This window comes from Grampus griseus (assembly GCF_964374135.1).
Source record: "Grampus griseus genome assembly, chromosome: 3".
NCBI lineage: Eukaryota > Metazoa > Chordata > Mammalia > Artiodactyla > Delphinidae > Grampus > Grampus griseus.
In genome coordinates, this window is record NC_139019.1 from 142584 (window position 1) to 155211 (window position 12628).

At 56.9% G+C, this 12628-nt stretch overlaps 1 protein-coding gene across 1 annotated transcript; it reads left to right on the forward strand.

Annotated features, from left to right (window-relative positions):
- The first annotated feature begins 541 nt into the window (after positions 1 to 541).
- LRRC14B (leucine rich repeat containing 14B) lies at positions 542 to 6448 on the forward strand. Its single transcript, XM_082651275.1, has 3 exons — positions 542 to 719; positions 888 to 2005; positions 5326 to 6448. Exons 2-3 carry the CDS (start codon positions 1113 to 1115, stop codon positions 5969 to 5971), a joined length of 1539 nt encoding a protein of 512 aa, XP_082507401.1. The 5' UTR covers positions 542 to 719; positions 888 to 1112; the 3' UTR covers positions 5972 to 6448.
- Positions 6449 to 12628: the final 6180 nt, after the last annotated feature.

Here is a 12628-nt window from a genome sequence, read left to right on the forward strand (position 1 = left end):
CAAAGAACAGACTCATGAGAGAAAAGCACGCAGATTTACTGAATATAAGTTTTTGATGACATGGGAGCCGTCATAAGGAAACGAAGACCCCAGTGGCCTAAGTGTTTCTGGACTAAGTTGAGCGAGGAGGTGATTGATTGATTGTGGAAAAGTAACTACAACACACAGGACAGTAACTTTGACAGTGAACTATCCTGACGCCCTCTCCGGTGATGAGAATGTCTCCCCTCCCGGTTCAGGGAGGGTGGCTTGCCCGGAATTCCATCTCCGTTCAGGAAGAAACGGGGTGCGGGGGGGCCAAGCGCCCTTAGCTCAAAATACTCCTTCAGCCAAAGCGGCGTGGTCTGGGGCACATGCTCTGCCACCCTTCAGAGCGAGGAACCAGACACCAGGCCGTGCGAGCGAGCTTCCGGCTCCTGGGCCCCCCCCCCACTCCCCGCACGTCATCTGCAGCCCCGCCCACTGCGTGGGTCCTGGGGCTCAGCCCAGGGAGGCCTGCAGCTGGAGGGCGCCAAGCTCCCTCCCATGGACGGTGGGGAAGCCTCGGCCGCGGTCCTCAGTGACGATAAAGGAAGGGGGGTGCCAAGCAGTGTGCGGGCGCCTCATGGGGCCTTTATTTAGCTTCTCTTGAAGTCAGGAAACAGTTATCAGAGGTGCCACCCCATGCCCACTGCCGCGTCCCTAACTCTGGACGTGGGGCAAAGGGAGTCCAAGAAAAGGTTTGTTAGTTCCCGGCCTGTGGGATGGCCCAGGGTTGGGGCAGACCCACGCCATGGAGGGGTGAGGTACCCCCCGGACAGGCCACCCCTGCAGTGGACACGGCGGTAATTCCAGGGGCCCAGCCCCCTCCCCCTAGCCAAGCACTCAGGCACCTCTGCTTTCCTCAGCTGAGCGCCAGCAGGACAAGCCGGCCACCACCAGACGCCTCCACAGCCAAAGCTATACAGGCACCCAGGACGAAAATAGCCGTCAGATGACCAGAGGGCTGGCTCACCGCAGTCCAAGGCAAGCTGCTCACAGCAGCTGCAACTAAAAATAGGTGAGAAGGGGACGCGTCTTCGGGAGAAGCACAGGGGAGAGCGCTGTCCTGGCTCCAGCCGCTGCAGGTGGGCATGATGCAGTCACTACGCTTCATTTCTGCTGAGGCCTTGGCGTCCCACCCCCAGGCGGCCCGGCAGAGCCTGGACGGGGTGGCCCACAACCTCTACCCGCTGCTCTTCAAAGCCAGCTACTTGCTGGAGCAGGCGGAGGTGATCCGCGTTCTGCTGGAGCGCTGGCCGCTAGAGGAGTTCCGGCTGGGTGCTCTGCTGGGCCCCAGCGCAGACCACCCCGGGGACCTGCGGGACCGGGCCTGCAGGGCCTGCCTGGAGGCCTGCGTGCGCGGCCTCGCGGACCACACGCTCTGGGGCGGGGGCCGGCGGCGTCTGCGGGTGGCCGACCTCACGGGCATCCGAGACGTGCAGGTGCAGGGCTGTCCCTGTGGGAGGGCGCTGGGCAGGTGGGGCCGCACCAAGCTGCTGGCCAGGACCTGCTGTGAGCTGCAGGCGGAGCCCCTTGCGGCCCGGCGCCCCGTAGAGGTCCTCGCCGATATCTTCGTCACCGGGGGTAACTTCGACTTGGTGGTGCGGGCCCTGGGGCCAGATGGTCCTGCCCCACTGCGCGTGCGCTGCCTCTCCTTCCGGGCCGACAGCCTGGGCCCCGGGCAGCTGCTGCACGTGCTGCGTCTGGCGGGGCCGGGCGAGCTGCGCCGGCTGGAGGTGGTGCACAACGTGCGTCTGCACGCCGGCCACGTGCAGCAGCTGCTGGCCCAGCTGGGCTTCCCCCGGCTGGTGTCGCTCACCCTGCCCGCCAAGGCCTTCGACGCGCCGCCTACCAGCACCCCCGCCCCTGACGGCGAGGACGCCCTGCTCACCTCCATCGCCCGGGAGCTCAGCCGGATGACGCAGCTCACCGAGTTGAGCGTGGCCTTCTCCACGCTGACCGGGAAGCTCCAGAAACTGCTCGGGTGAGTCTAGGGTGAGCAGAAGGAGGGCGGCGGGGGGAGGGCATCTGCTCACAGCCCCTCAGCCCAGGTCAGGGCGACTCGGGGCCTGGGCTGAGGACGCACTAGGGGACCGTAAAACAGACCTGGTCACTCACAAGGCCACGAGCCCCCGTCCCCTCGGTTTTTGCCCAGCCCAGAGCAGCCGGAGGGGACAGACGGAGGGGGAGGTGGCCCAGCTGGGGCTGGTGTCGGGTGCAACCCGGGAGCACCAGAACCCAAAGGAGACCGCCTCCAGTTCGTAAGAAAAAGAGAAGAGTCCTCATTAGCAAGCAAACAACGTAGAAGTAACTCCATTACCTTGTATTAATTACCTGTCATTGTAACAAATGACCCCAGTGCTGGGGCTTACGAGGGCAAGACAGGAGCCGGGTGGGGGCAGCTGTGGTCTCCCCTGAAGGCTTGTCGGGGCGGGAAAGCGGAGCCACCCACTTGCACGCTCATTCTCATGGCTGTCGGCAGGCGGCCTCGGCTGCCCGGCCCGCGGACCCCCAACAGGCTGCGGATCAGAGGGCCAGAGGCGCTCCGGAGGGAGGCCCGCCTCCCGTGACCTTCCCTGGAGAGCACTGTGCTGATGCTTCGGCACACAGCGTGGTGCGGGCCCGTCACTGGGCCACGGGAGGCTCCACCGAGGGTCCCAATACCCAAGGGCCGTTGGGCCACCTTGGCGGCCACCAGCTGTGAATATACTCATGAAAATTTATGGGAAATCAAACTTCTCATTGCTTGAGAAATTTGATGAGAATCAAACTTCTCATTTCTTCTCATTTCTCATTGAGTGGGTTTAAGGATGTCTTTTCTGGCTTAGGGAGTCCGTGGCTTACAGGAATTTCTCTTCTATACAAAGGAAACCCAGAAGTAGCTGGCCGCAGCTGGCCAGGGCCCACACTGCCTCTCCTCCCCTGGGGGGCACCTGGGATCCCGTCGCCATCCCCCATCCCTGCTCCTCCCCGCCTGGAACCCAGTCGCCCAATTGGGGAAGGGGTGGTCCTCGAGCCCACACACAAATACGACTCTGCCATGTGGCGGCTCCCTGGGACCCTCAGGACAGTACTGCGTTTGGCTGGCCTGGGCCCTCAGCCAGAGGTGCCTGTGCTCTGGGGAAACGTGTTCCACAAGCCAGACGACACGTCACAAGCCTGCAGGGCTATCTTGTTAGCTCGGCCCTGACATCGCCTGTCACACTCTGACCTGTTCTACACGCTCGGTCTTCAGTCAGCTGGCTGCTGAGAGCCTGTCCAAGGCCCCAGAAGGTCCAGGCGTGGAGTGTGTCAGGCCTAAGTGGGAGGGAGATCGGTGAGTGGTCAGGGAAGGCTAGGTCCCAAGGTGACCTTTGAGCGGAGACCAGGCACAGTGAGCCAGCGGAGGGCCCAGAGAGCAAGTGCTAGGCAGGAACCCCGCAGGTGAAGGGCAGGAGCTGGGGGTGCGGCAGGGCCGTAGGCAGGGGTGGGGCGGGGCGGGGCTGCCCGGAGCTGGGGGTGCGGCAGGGCCGTAGGCAGGGGTGGGGCGGGGCGGGGCTGCCCGGAGCTGGGGGTGCGGCAGGGCCGTAGGCAGGGGTGGGGCGGGGCGGGGCTGCCCGGAGCTGGGGGTGTGGCAGGGCCGTAGGCAGGGGTGGGGTGGGGCGGGGCTGCCCGGAGCTGGGGGTGCGGCAGGGCCGTAGGCAGGGGTGGGGCGGGGCTGGGGCAGCGGGGACGGGGGCTGTGGTCCTGGGCAGGTGAAGAAGGGAGCAGGGAGCCGAGGAGAAGGACGGAAGAGCCAGGCCTCTGAGCAGGGCAGTGGGTGATCAGCTTCATATTACAGAGCTCACTCTGGCTTCCCTGGCCCACACAGCAGACCCAGCTGGAGGGGCAGGGAGAGTGGCAGACAGCGCAGACACGTTTGCTGACTCCCTGGGAGGACTCACTGCTAAGATTTATTACAGCAGACGGACGGGGCAGAATCTGCCAAGGGAAAGGGCTTGTGGGGAGGGGTTCGGGGAGACGGCGCACGAGTCCAGGGTCCTGTCGCAGTGGAGCCAGCACGGACTGTAATGGCACGTGGGAGGTGCCGTCCACGGGGGAGTCATGAGAGACCCAGGCCAGGGGTTTTCCCGGGGGCTGGTTGGGTGGGCGCCTCAGCCTGGCATGTGCCGAGATTCCAGACCCCAGAGGAGGCAGGTGTCAGCAGGGACCACGTTGCTTGTGCAGACAGCTCAGGCCAGGGACCCCTTATCAGCTGAGTGAGGGACCCTCCCCAAATCCAAGCTCCCAGACGCGGTTCGCAGTCAGGCCTGTCCTCTGACCCTTGTCCACACAGGAAGCCCCCCAAGGGGTTGCGAGCAGTGCAGGTGGGGAGAGGGTCCCTCATGGATGGATGTGGGCGTGAGAGATGGAGGTGGAAACACGCCCCACAGCTCAGGACCTGAGCCACAGCCTCCTCAGAGCCGGGCAAGGAGACACAGAGCCCGCTGCGGCGTGGACTGTGGAGGCGGCGGGTGGGCCCGCGACCCTCAGCGCCCAGAGTACAGGTGCAGGAGGTGGTGGGAGCGGCAGCCTCAGCAGGCGAATAGAGAGCGGACCCCCCCGGCCCCGGCACTCAGTGCCCAGCCAGGTGACCCCAGACCCAGGCCCAGGATCCCGGAGGGCCACTGTGGGTCTGTTCCCGACTCTGAGAACTTCTGGGCAGGGAGCCACCGACTGTGCGTTTCCGCGTGGCCGCCCCCTACACACCTACAGGAGAGCACGGAGGGTCTCTGAGGTCCCAGGCAGTGCTGAGGGTGGACTGGACGCTCCAAGGGCCCTCCCGGCCCTGATCCTGTAGGCTCAGGCTCTTCTTGCAGAGCCAAGCCAGTGTTTCATTTCCTGCCAATTCACAGGCAACTCACTGCCCCCTTAGCAAGCTTGGGAACACACAACGCCTTGCTGACAAAACAGATCGATCACTTTAATTGCTGAGGACAAAGGCCAGGCCTGTCTTTGGGTGAAGTTAAGTCTTTACAGCGGCCAGTGGCTACGCATGGTCTCACACTGACCCAGCTCTGCCGTTGCCCCAGGGCAGCCACAAACGGGAAGTAAATGAAGGTCGTGGCTGTTCTGATTACGCGTTACTTACCCGCACTGAAACCTGAATTTCATATAATTCTCACGTATCACAAAATATTCTTCTTCTTTTGACTTGTTCGACTACTTAAAAAGGTAAAACCCATTTCAGCTCTCGGGCTGAATGCAATCAAGGGAGGGTGTGTGTGGCCCCCAGAGCGCCTGCCGGGCCTGCTCTCACTGCGCTGTTTCCTGCCCTGCCCGCAGCCCCCTCCGGACTCCGCTGAGAGTGCTGGACCTGGGCAACTGCGCCCTGAACCACGCGGACATGGCCTTCTTGGCGAACTGCACCCACGCCGCCCACCTGGAGGTGCTGGACCTCAGCGGGCACTGCCTGGTGGACCTGTTCCCCTCGACCTTCTTCCGGCTGCTGGGCCAGGCCGCCCCGACGCTGAGGGCCCTGACCCTGGAGGAGTGCGGCCTCGCGGACCGGCACGTGGGCGCGCTGAGCCTGGCCCTGGGCCCCTGCCGCCGGCTGCAGGAGCTCCGCTTCCTGGGGAACCCAATGTCGGCCCGCGCGCTCCGGCGCCTTTTCGTGGCGCTCTGTGGGCTCCCCCGGCTGCAGAGCGTGGAGTTCCCGGTGCCCAGGGACTGCTACCCCGAGGGCAGCGCCTACCCACAGGACGAGCTGGCCATGTCCAAATTCGACCAGCAGAAATACAGCGCGATCGCAGATGACCTGCGCGCGCTGCTGCTGCGGGCCGGCCGCGACGACATCCGGGTCTCCACGCCCCTCTTCGGAAGCTTCGACCCGGACATTCAAGAAACGAGCAATGAACTCGGAACGCTCTTGCTGCAAGCCTTCAAAACTGCTCTGGAAAACTTCTCCAGAGCGCTGAAGCAAATGGAGTAGGCCCTGGACTGTACGAGGCGGGTCCCGGCGGCGGCGCTGGGACGGAGCCTCCGCCCCCGCCACCACCGACGCATCTCCTAGTGGCAGCTGCACGCGCATCCCTCAGGCGCTCCGGGAGCGACGGCCCTGCCTCCCAGGAGCTGTGACGGAGCACAGCGCCCAGCACGGCGGTGGCGCCAGAGAAGCAGCCCGCGGCGAGCAGCCGTCCCGGTCACGGCGCCTCGGCAGCCGCGTGAAGTGCGGGCCGCAGGGGGCGGGGCGGCTGGACGACCGGCCGGCGTGAGCGGGGGAGGAAGTGAGAGGACACCTCCCGGGGCACAGCGATGAAAGCGAGCAGCTGAGGAGAGAGTAAAACCGAGGGCAAGCCGCATCCCTTTGCCGCAGCGGCTGGGTCCGGGGGGGCAGGGAGCCGGCCCGGCGCCCTCCCGTCGCGGGTGTGCGGCGCTGCGCTGTCTGGATGTTTACAAACTCCCGTCCAGCGAGGACATGGGCTTTGGTAGTTGACGGCTCTGCCCCTGCCCTCGGGCCACTGGGCGGCAGGCGTGCGCTCTGCTGGTGCCAGGCTGAGCCCCGGGCTCCGGCGGCCTCTGGCTCTGAGGGCACGACCGCGGTGCCCCGCCCGCCGCCGCCCCCACTCCCACCTCCACCGACTCTAGGCCCGGCGGGCGGGGGCTGCTGCTGCGGGGAGGGCGGGAAGGCTCCTCCGCGAAGCTGTCTGAGTCCTGGTGCTTGAGGAGTGGTTAATGCCAACGTCTGGACTTGGTTTCTGCTGAGATCTGATTTGTGCAGTGCTGAGTATTAGGGTAATTAAATACGAATAAAGTGTGGCTTGTTCAGATGTGGTTTTCTTTCTTTTTCAATCTAATGGACGAAAAAAATATCTTGCATTAATTTGTGTTTCCCAGATGTTCATGAAACTGGGCATGTCTTTTTCTTTTTTATAGGTTTATTTATTTATGTCTGCGTTGGGTCTTCGTCGCTGCGCACGGGCTTTCACTAGTTGCGGCGAGTGGGGGCTACTGTTCATTGCGGTGCGCGGGCTTCTCATCGCGGTGGCTTCTTGCGGAGCACGGGCTCTAGGCGCGCGGGCTTCAGTAGTTGCAGGACGTGGGCTCAGTAGTTGTGGCGCACAGGCTATAGAGCACAGGCTCAGTAGTTGCGGTGCACGGGCTTAGTGGCTCCGTGGCATGTGGGATCTTCCAGGACCAGGGCTCGAACCTGTGTCCCCTGCATTGGCAGGCGGATTCTTAACCACTGCACCACCAGGGAAGTCCCTGGGCATGTCTTCATATGCTTGTTGCCCACTTGTATTATTTTTTTAAATAATTTCATTTATTTACAAAAACAAAAACAGTTCACCCACTTCTCCCTTCCCCCCACAGACAGTCCCCCCCCCCACCTCACCTCTGGTTCTAATCTGTTCTCTGCATCTATTAACTTGGAGATATATATTCCACATATGAGTGAGATCATGTGGTATTTGTATTTCTCTGACTTATTTCACTTAGCATAATGCTCTCCAGGTCCATCCATGTTGTCACAAATGGCAGACTTTCATTCTTTTTATGGCTGAATAGTATTCCATTGTATACATATACCACATCTTCTTTATCCATTCATCTATTGACGGGCACTTAGGTTGCCCATATCTTGGCTATTGTAAATAATGCTGCACTAACCATGGGAGGGCAGATATCTTTCTGAATTAGTGTTCTCATTTTCTTCAGATAAACACCCAGAAGTAGAACTGCTGAACCCTATGGTAGTTCTAAGTTTGATTTTTGAGGACCCTCCATACTGATTTCCACGGCGGCTGCGCCAGTTCACATTCCCACCGGCAGCGCACAGTTTCCCTTTTCTTCACTTCCTTGCCAACGCTTGTCTCTTGTCTTTTTGATAACAGCCATTCTGACAGGTGTGAAGTGATATCTCTTTGTGGATTTGATTTGCATTTCTCGATTAACGATGTTGAGCATCTTTTCATGTCTCTTCAGAGATTCTGCCCACTTCCTAATTGAATTTTTTTTTTTTTGCAGTTGAGTTGTATGAGTTCTTTATATATTTTGGATACTAGCCCCTTATCAGATATATGATTTGCAATTTTTCTCTCATTCTGTAGTTTGCCTTTTTTTTGTTTTATGACTTTGTTTGCCATGCAGAATCTTTTCAGTTTGATGTAGTCCCACTTGTTTATTTTTGCTTTTGTTGCTTTTGCTTTTGGTGTCAGATTTTTAAAAAATCATTGCCAAGACTGATGTCAGGGAGTTTACCACCTATGTTTTCTTCTAGGTCTTAACGTTCAAGTCTTTAATCCATTTTAATTTTTTTTTTTTTTTTTTTTTTTGCGGTACACGGCCCTCTCACTGTTGTGGCCTCTCCTGTTGCGGAGCACAGGCTCCAGACGCGCAGGCTCAGCGGCCATGGCTCACGGGCCCAGCCGCTCCACGGCATGTGGGATCTTCCCGGACCGGGGCACGAACTTGTGTCCCCTGCATCGGCAGGCGGACTCTCAACCACTGCGCCACCATTTTTGAGTTAACTTTTTATGTGTGTTATAAGATAGTGGCCCGGTTTCATCCTTTTGCACGTGGCTGTCCAGTTTTTCTAGTACCATTTATAGACGAGAGGGTCCTTTCCCCATGGTATATTCTTGGCTCCTTTGCTGTAAATTAATTGACCATCTATGCATGGATTTATTTCTGGGTTCTCTATTCTGTTCCATTGATCTATGTGTCTGTTTTTATGCCAGTACCATAATGTTTTAATGACTACTGCTTTGTAATATAGTTTGAAATCAGGGAATGTGATGCCTCCAGCTTTGTTCTTTTTTGTTTTGTTTTTGTTTTGTTTTTGTTTTTGCGGTACGCGGGCCTCTCACTGCCGTGGCCTCTCCCATTGTGGAGCACAGGCTCCGGACGCGCAGGCTCAGCGGCCATGGTGCACGGGCCCAGCCGCTCCACGGCATGTGGGATCCTCCCGGACCGGGGCACAAACCCGCGTCCCCTGCATCGGCAGGCAGACTCCCAACTACTGTGCCACCAGGGAAGCCCTCCAGCTTTGTTCTTCTTTCTCAAGATTGCTTTGGCCATTCAGGGTCTTTTATGGTTCCATACAAATTTTAGGATTTTTTTGTTCTATTTTTGTGAAATATGCCATTAGAATTTTGATAGGATTGCATTGACTCTGTATATTGCTTTGGGTAGGAAGGACATTTTCACAATATTAATTCTAACAATCCATGAGCACAGAATGACTTTCCACTTATTTGTGTCTTCTTCAGTTTGTTCCATTAATGTCTTGTACTTTTCAACATACAGGTCTTTCATCTCCTTGGTTAAATTTATTCAGAATTTTTGATGCAGTTGTAAATGGGATTGTTTTCTTAATTTCTCTTTCTGATATTTCATTACTAGTGTATAGAAATGCAACAGATTTTTGTGTATTCATTTTGTATCCTGCAAATTTACTAAATTTATTAGTTATAACAGTTTTTTGATGGAGTCCTTAGAGTTTTCTGTATATAGTATTGTCATCTGCGAATAGTGACAGTTTTACTTCTTCCTTTCCAATTTGGATTCCTTTTATTTCTTTTTCTTTTCTGATTGCTGTGGCTAGGAATTCCAATGCTGTTGAATAAAAGTGGTGAGAGTGGGCATCCTTGTCTTATTCCTGATCTTAAGAGGGGATGCTTTCCACTTTTCACCGTTGAGTGTGATATTAGCTCGGGGATTGTCATATATGGCCTTTATTATGTTGAGGTACGTTCCCTCTATAGCCACTTTGTCGTGAGTTTTTATTATACATGGGTGTTGAATTTTGCCAAATGACTTTTCTGCATTCATTGAAGCGATCATATGATTTTCAAATTCTTCAATTTGTTAATGTGGTATATCACATTGACTGATTTGTGGTATTGAGCCATCCTTGCATCCCTGGGATAAATCTCACTTGCTCCTGATATATGATGCTTTTAATGTATTGTTGAATTTGGTTTGCTAGTATTTTGTTGAGGATTTCTGCATCTGTGTTCATCAGGGATATTGGCCTGTAATTGTCTTTTCTTTTGGCATCTTTATCTGGTTTTGGTATCAGGGTAATGCTGACCTCGTAAAATGAGTTTGGAAAACTCCCTCTTCTCTCTTTTGGAAGTTTGAGAAGGATTGGTATTAATTCTTCTTTGAATGTTTGGTAGAATTCACCAGTGATGCCATCTGGTCCTGGACTTTTGTTTGTTGGAAGGTTTTTGATTACTCAAATGACATTTTAATGTAATTCAGAATTTTAAAAAGGATGTAAGTGTCTGAAAAGAAAACATTTTCTCAAGAGAGTGGCTACTGCTTGATGTGGCCAAATGCTCCTCACACTAGAACCACCCAAGTGGTCATTGGGGGTTTGCATCACCCTGTGAGTGGGCTTTGCCCTCAGGTCCAACGCCATGCTGCCGTCTCCGCAGGTACGTCCCCGTTGCAGGTGCTCCTGTGCCAGCCCCTCCCCCAGATATGGCCCGTGCCTTTCCCCCCACAATGGAGTGAAAGTCCTCTCAGGATCTGTCTGCTGAGGAAGGCAGTAACCTTCCTACTGGGCCTTCAGGAGAGGAGAGACGCCACCAGGTGGGCAGGAGCAAGGAGGGACGTGGTGGCTTCTACCTCCCTGTGCTCTTGGGCTCTGCCTTCTTTGCTCACCTCTGCATATCTCCTTAGCTGTGTTATGCTGGAACCCTTTTTCAGCCACATGGACTTTGCTATTGCAAGAAGCTCTTGGAAAGAGAGTAGGCACAGGGCAAAATTTGGAAATGGTTTGATTTTAACTCTAAAGAGTAGAGTAGCTTCTGCTGTTTGTGTCTGTGGAATTTTCTTGATGAGACCCAGCCTCTGGGTGGTCAGCAGGTAGGACCCAGCATGGGCATGGCTGGGCCCAGCAGCTGTGGTGGAGAAGAGCCCAGGGATGCTGCGGTGACCCAGGACCTGAAATTTGGGGCAGGGCTGGGCACACAGGTGTCTACTAGTGGAGAATGTCCCTGACAGCCCCTGCCCCACGCTGAGGAATAACCCATTCTTGTGAAGCTGGAGAGGCTGGGAGGCTCGTTGGAGCAATTCTGAGGCACACGGAGCAGCCCAAGTGGGACCACGCCTCCCACTCACCCCAGTGCATGTAATTCACTTGTTCCTGTGGACCCGCTCAGCCCCAACACTGAATGTGCCACTTGCAGCCACGATGGGTTTTACCTGTACCTGCCCAGCCCGAGACTGTTGGCCCTGAGGATGCCCAAGGTGACGTTGGCTGCGAATGCAGTCGTGGGCATCTGTCAGGGCCCAGGAGCGTTCCTGTGCTTCTCGTGCTGCAGACGGCGTGGCTCTCACGCAAAGGCAAACTGGGAAAAGGAAACACGCTCAGCAGGTGAAGAGCAGAACAGAGTGCCAAGGGCCAGGAGGGCGTGAATATGCCACACGGCAAACTTGACTGGGCTCCTCCCGGTGAGCCTGGGCGGGCTATCATCTGCACAAACCTACCTGGTCTTCCCAGGGGCCAGAAGTCGCATTGAATGGGGACATGATGGGGACCATGATGGACACTCTGGGACCACCGTCTTCGCCTCCCCTCGTCCCCTGTGGTGGACTTATCATTGCACTTCCTCCAGGAATTCAGCAGTGCTTCCTGTTGACCATCCTGGCAAGGAGGGGATGCAGATTCGGGGACTTCCACTTTTCTTTCCTACCTTAGCAACTCTTGTTCCAGACGGTTCTTTCCAATTATATACTCAGAGACTAGGAGACACCTGCAGGCCCAGCAGACCCTCTGTGCAGTGGCCGTGTCCAGAGACCCGGAGACGTCAGCCTGCAGCTCCCTCTCTCATCAGCTGCCACCCGCTAGATCCCAGGAATCCCCTTCTCTCTCCACCAGCTGCTGGCAATCCCACGGGTGAGCGCAAATCCTCGATCTGCTGGAGGGCCTGCCGCCTCCTTCGGAGCGCCCGAGCCAGTGGCTGGCGTCTGAGCCCCGCTTTCTCGGTTCTCTGCTCCCACTGCGCTCACAAGCCACGGCACAGCACAACCCAGTGGTTCCCAGGCTTTGCCACACACGGGAGTAGAACAAGGCAGCTGTTCTCACCATGGGGCCCGGGGAGAGAAAGCTGGTTTGCAGGGAGAGAAGATTAAACAGACACGCAGACATCTGAGGCCAGGTCATTACTGCAAGGTTCCCAGTGTTGGTTTCTAGCCATTTCTGGCTCTCCTCTGAGGTCCGGCCATCACTCTCCATCCTTGCCCTGAGGTGCCACAAGGTAGCCTTAAAACAAATGCCCCCTAACTGTGTAAGTAGCAGAACTGACCCCCGTTGTTTGCTACCAAAGCCCTGATGTCTAGGGAAGCAGGACAGCTATTTTTGTCGTATGCCAGGCGGGGAAGAGCACTTTTGGCATCAGCCCAGAAAACCCGCTCAGTCACTCGAAAAGGACCTGGTTTCACATGGATCAGGGCAGTTCTGAAGCCAAGCTGCCTGGGTTCATACTAGCTCCAGGACCACCTGTGTGACCTCGGGCAGGTTGACTTCCCACCCCTCACCTGTAGAATGAGGGCTGCGGAGAAGGGCTCACACCACAGGCCTGAGACCGTGGGCCTGAGAGGCCTGCTGACAGGTCGGCCCTCGGCTGGCATCTGG

Bases quoted from the DNA above. Each gene is read 5' to 3' on its own strand.
- LRRC14B (XM_082651275.1), top strand. From the start codon at position 1,113: ATGATGCAGTCACTACGCTTCATTTCTGCTGAGGCCTTGGCGTCCCAC. The intron at 2,006-5,325 runs GTGAGTCTAGGG...CCCTGCCCGCAG, and splicing joins AAGCTCCAGAAACTGCTCGG to CCCCCTCCGGACTCCGCTGA.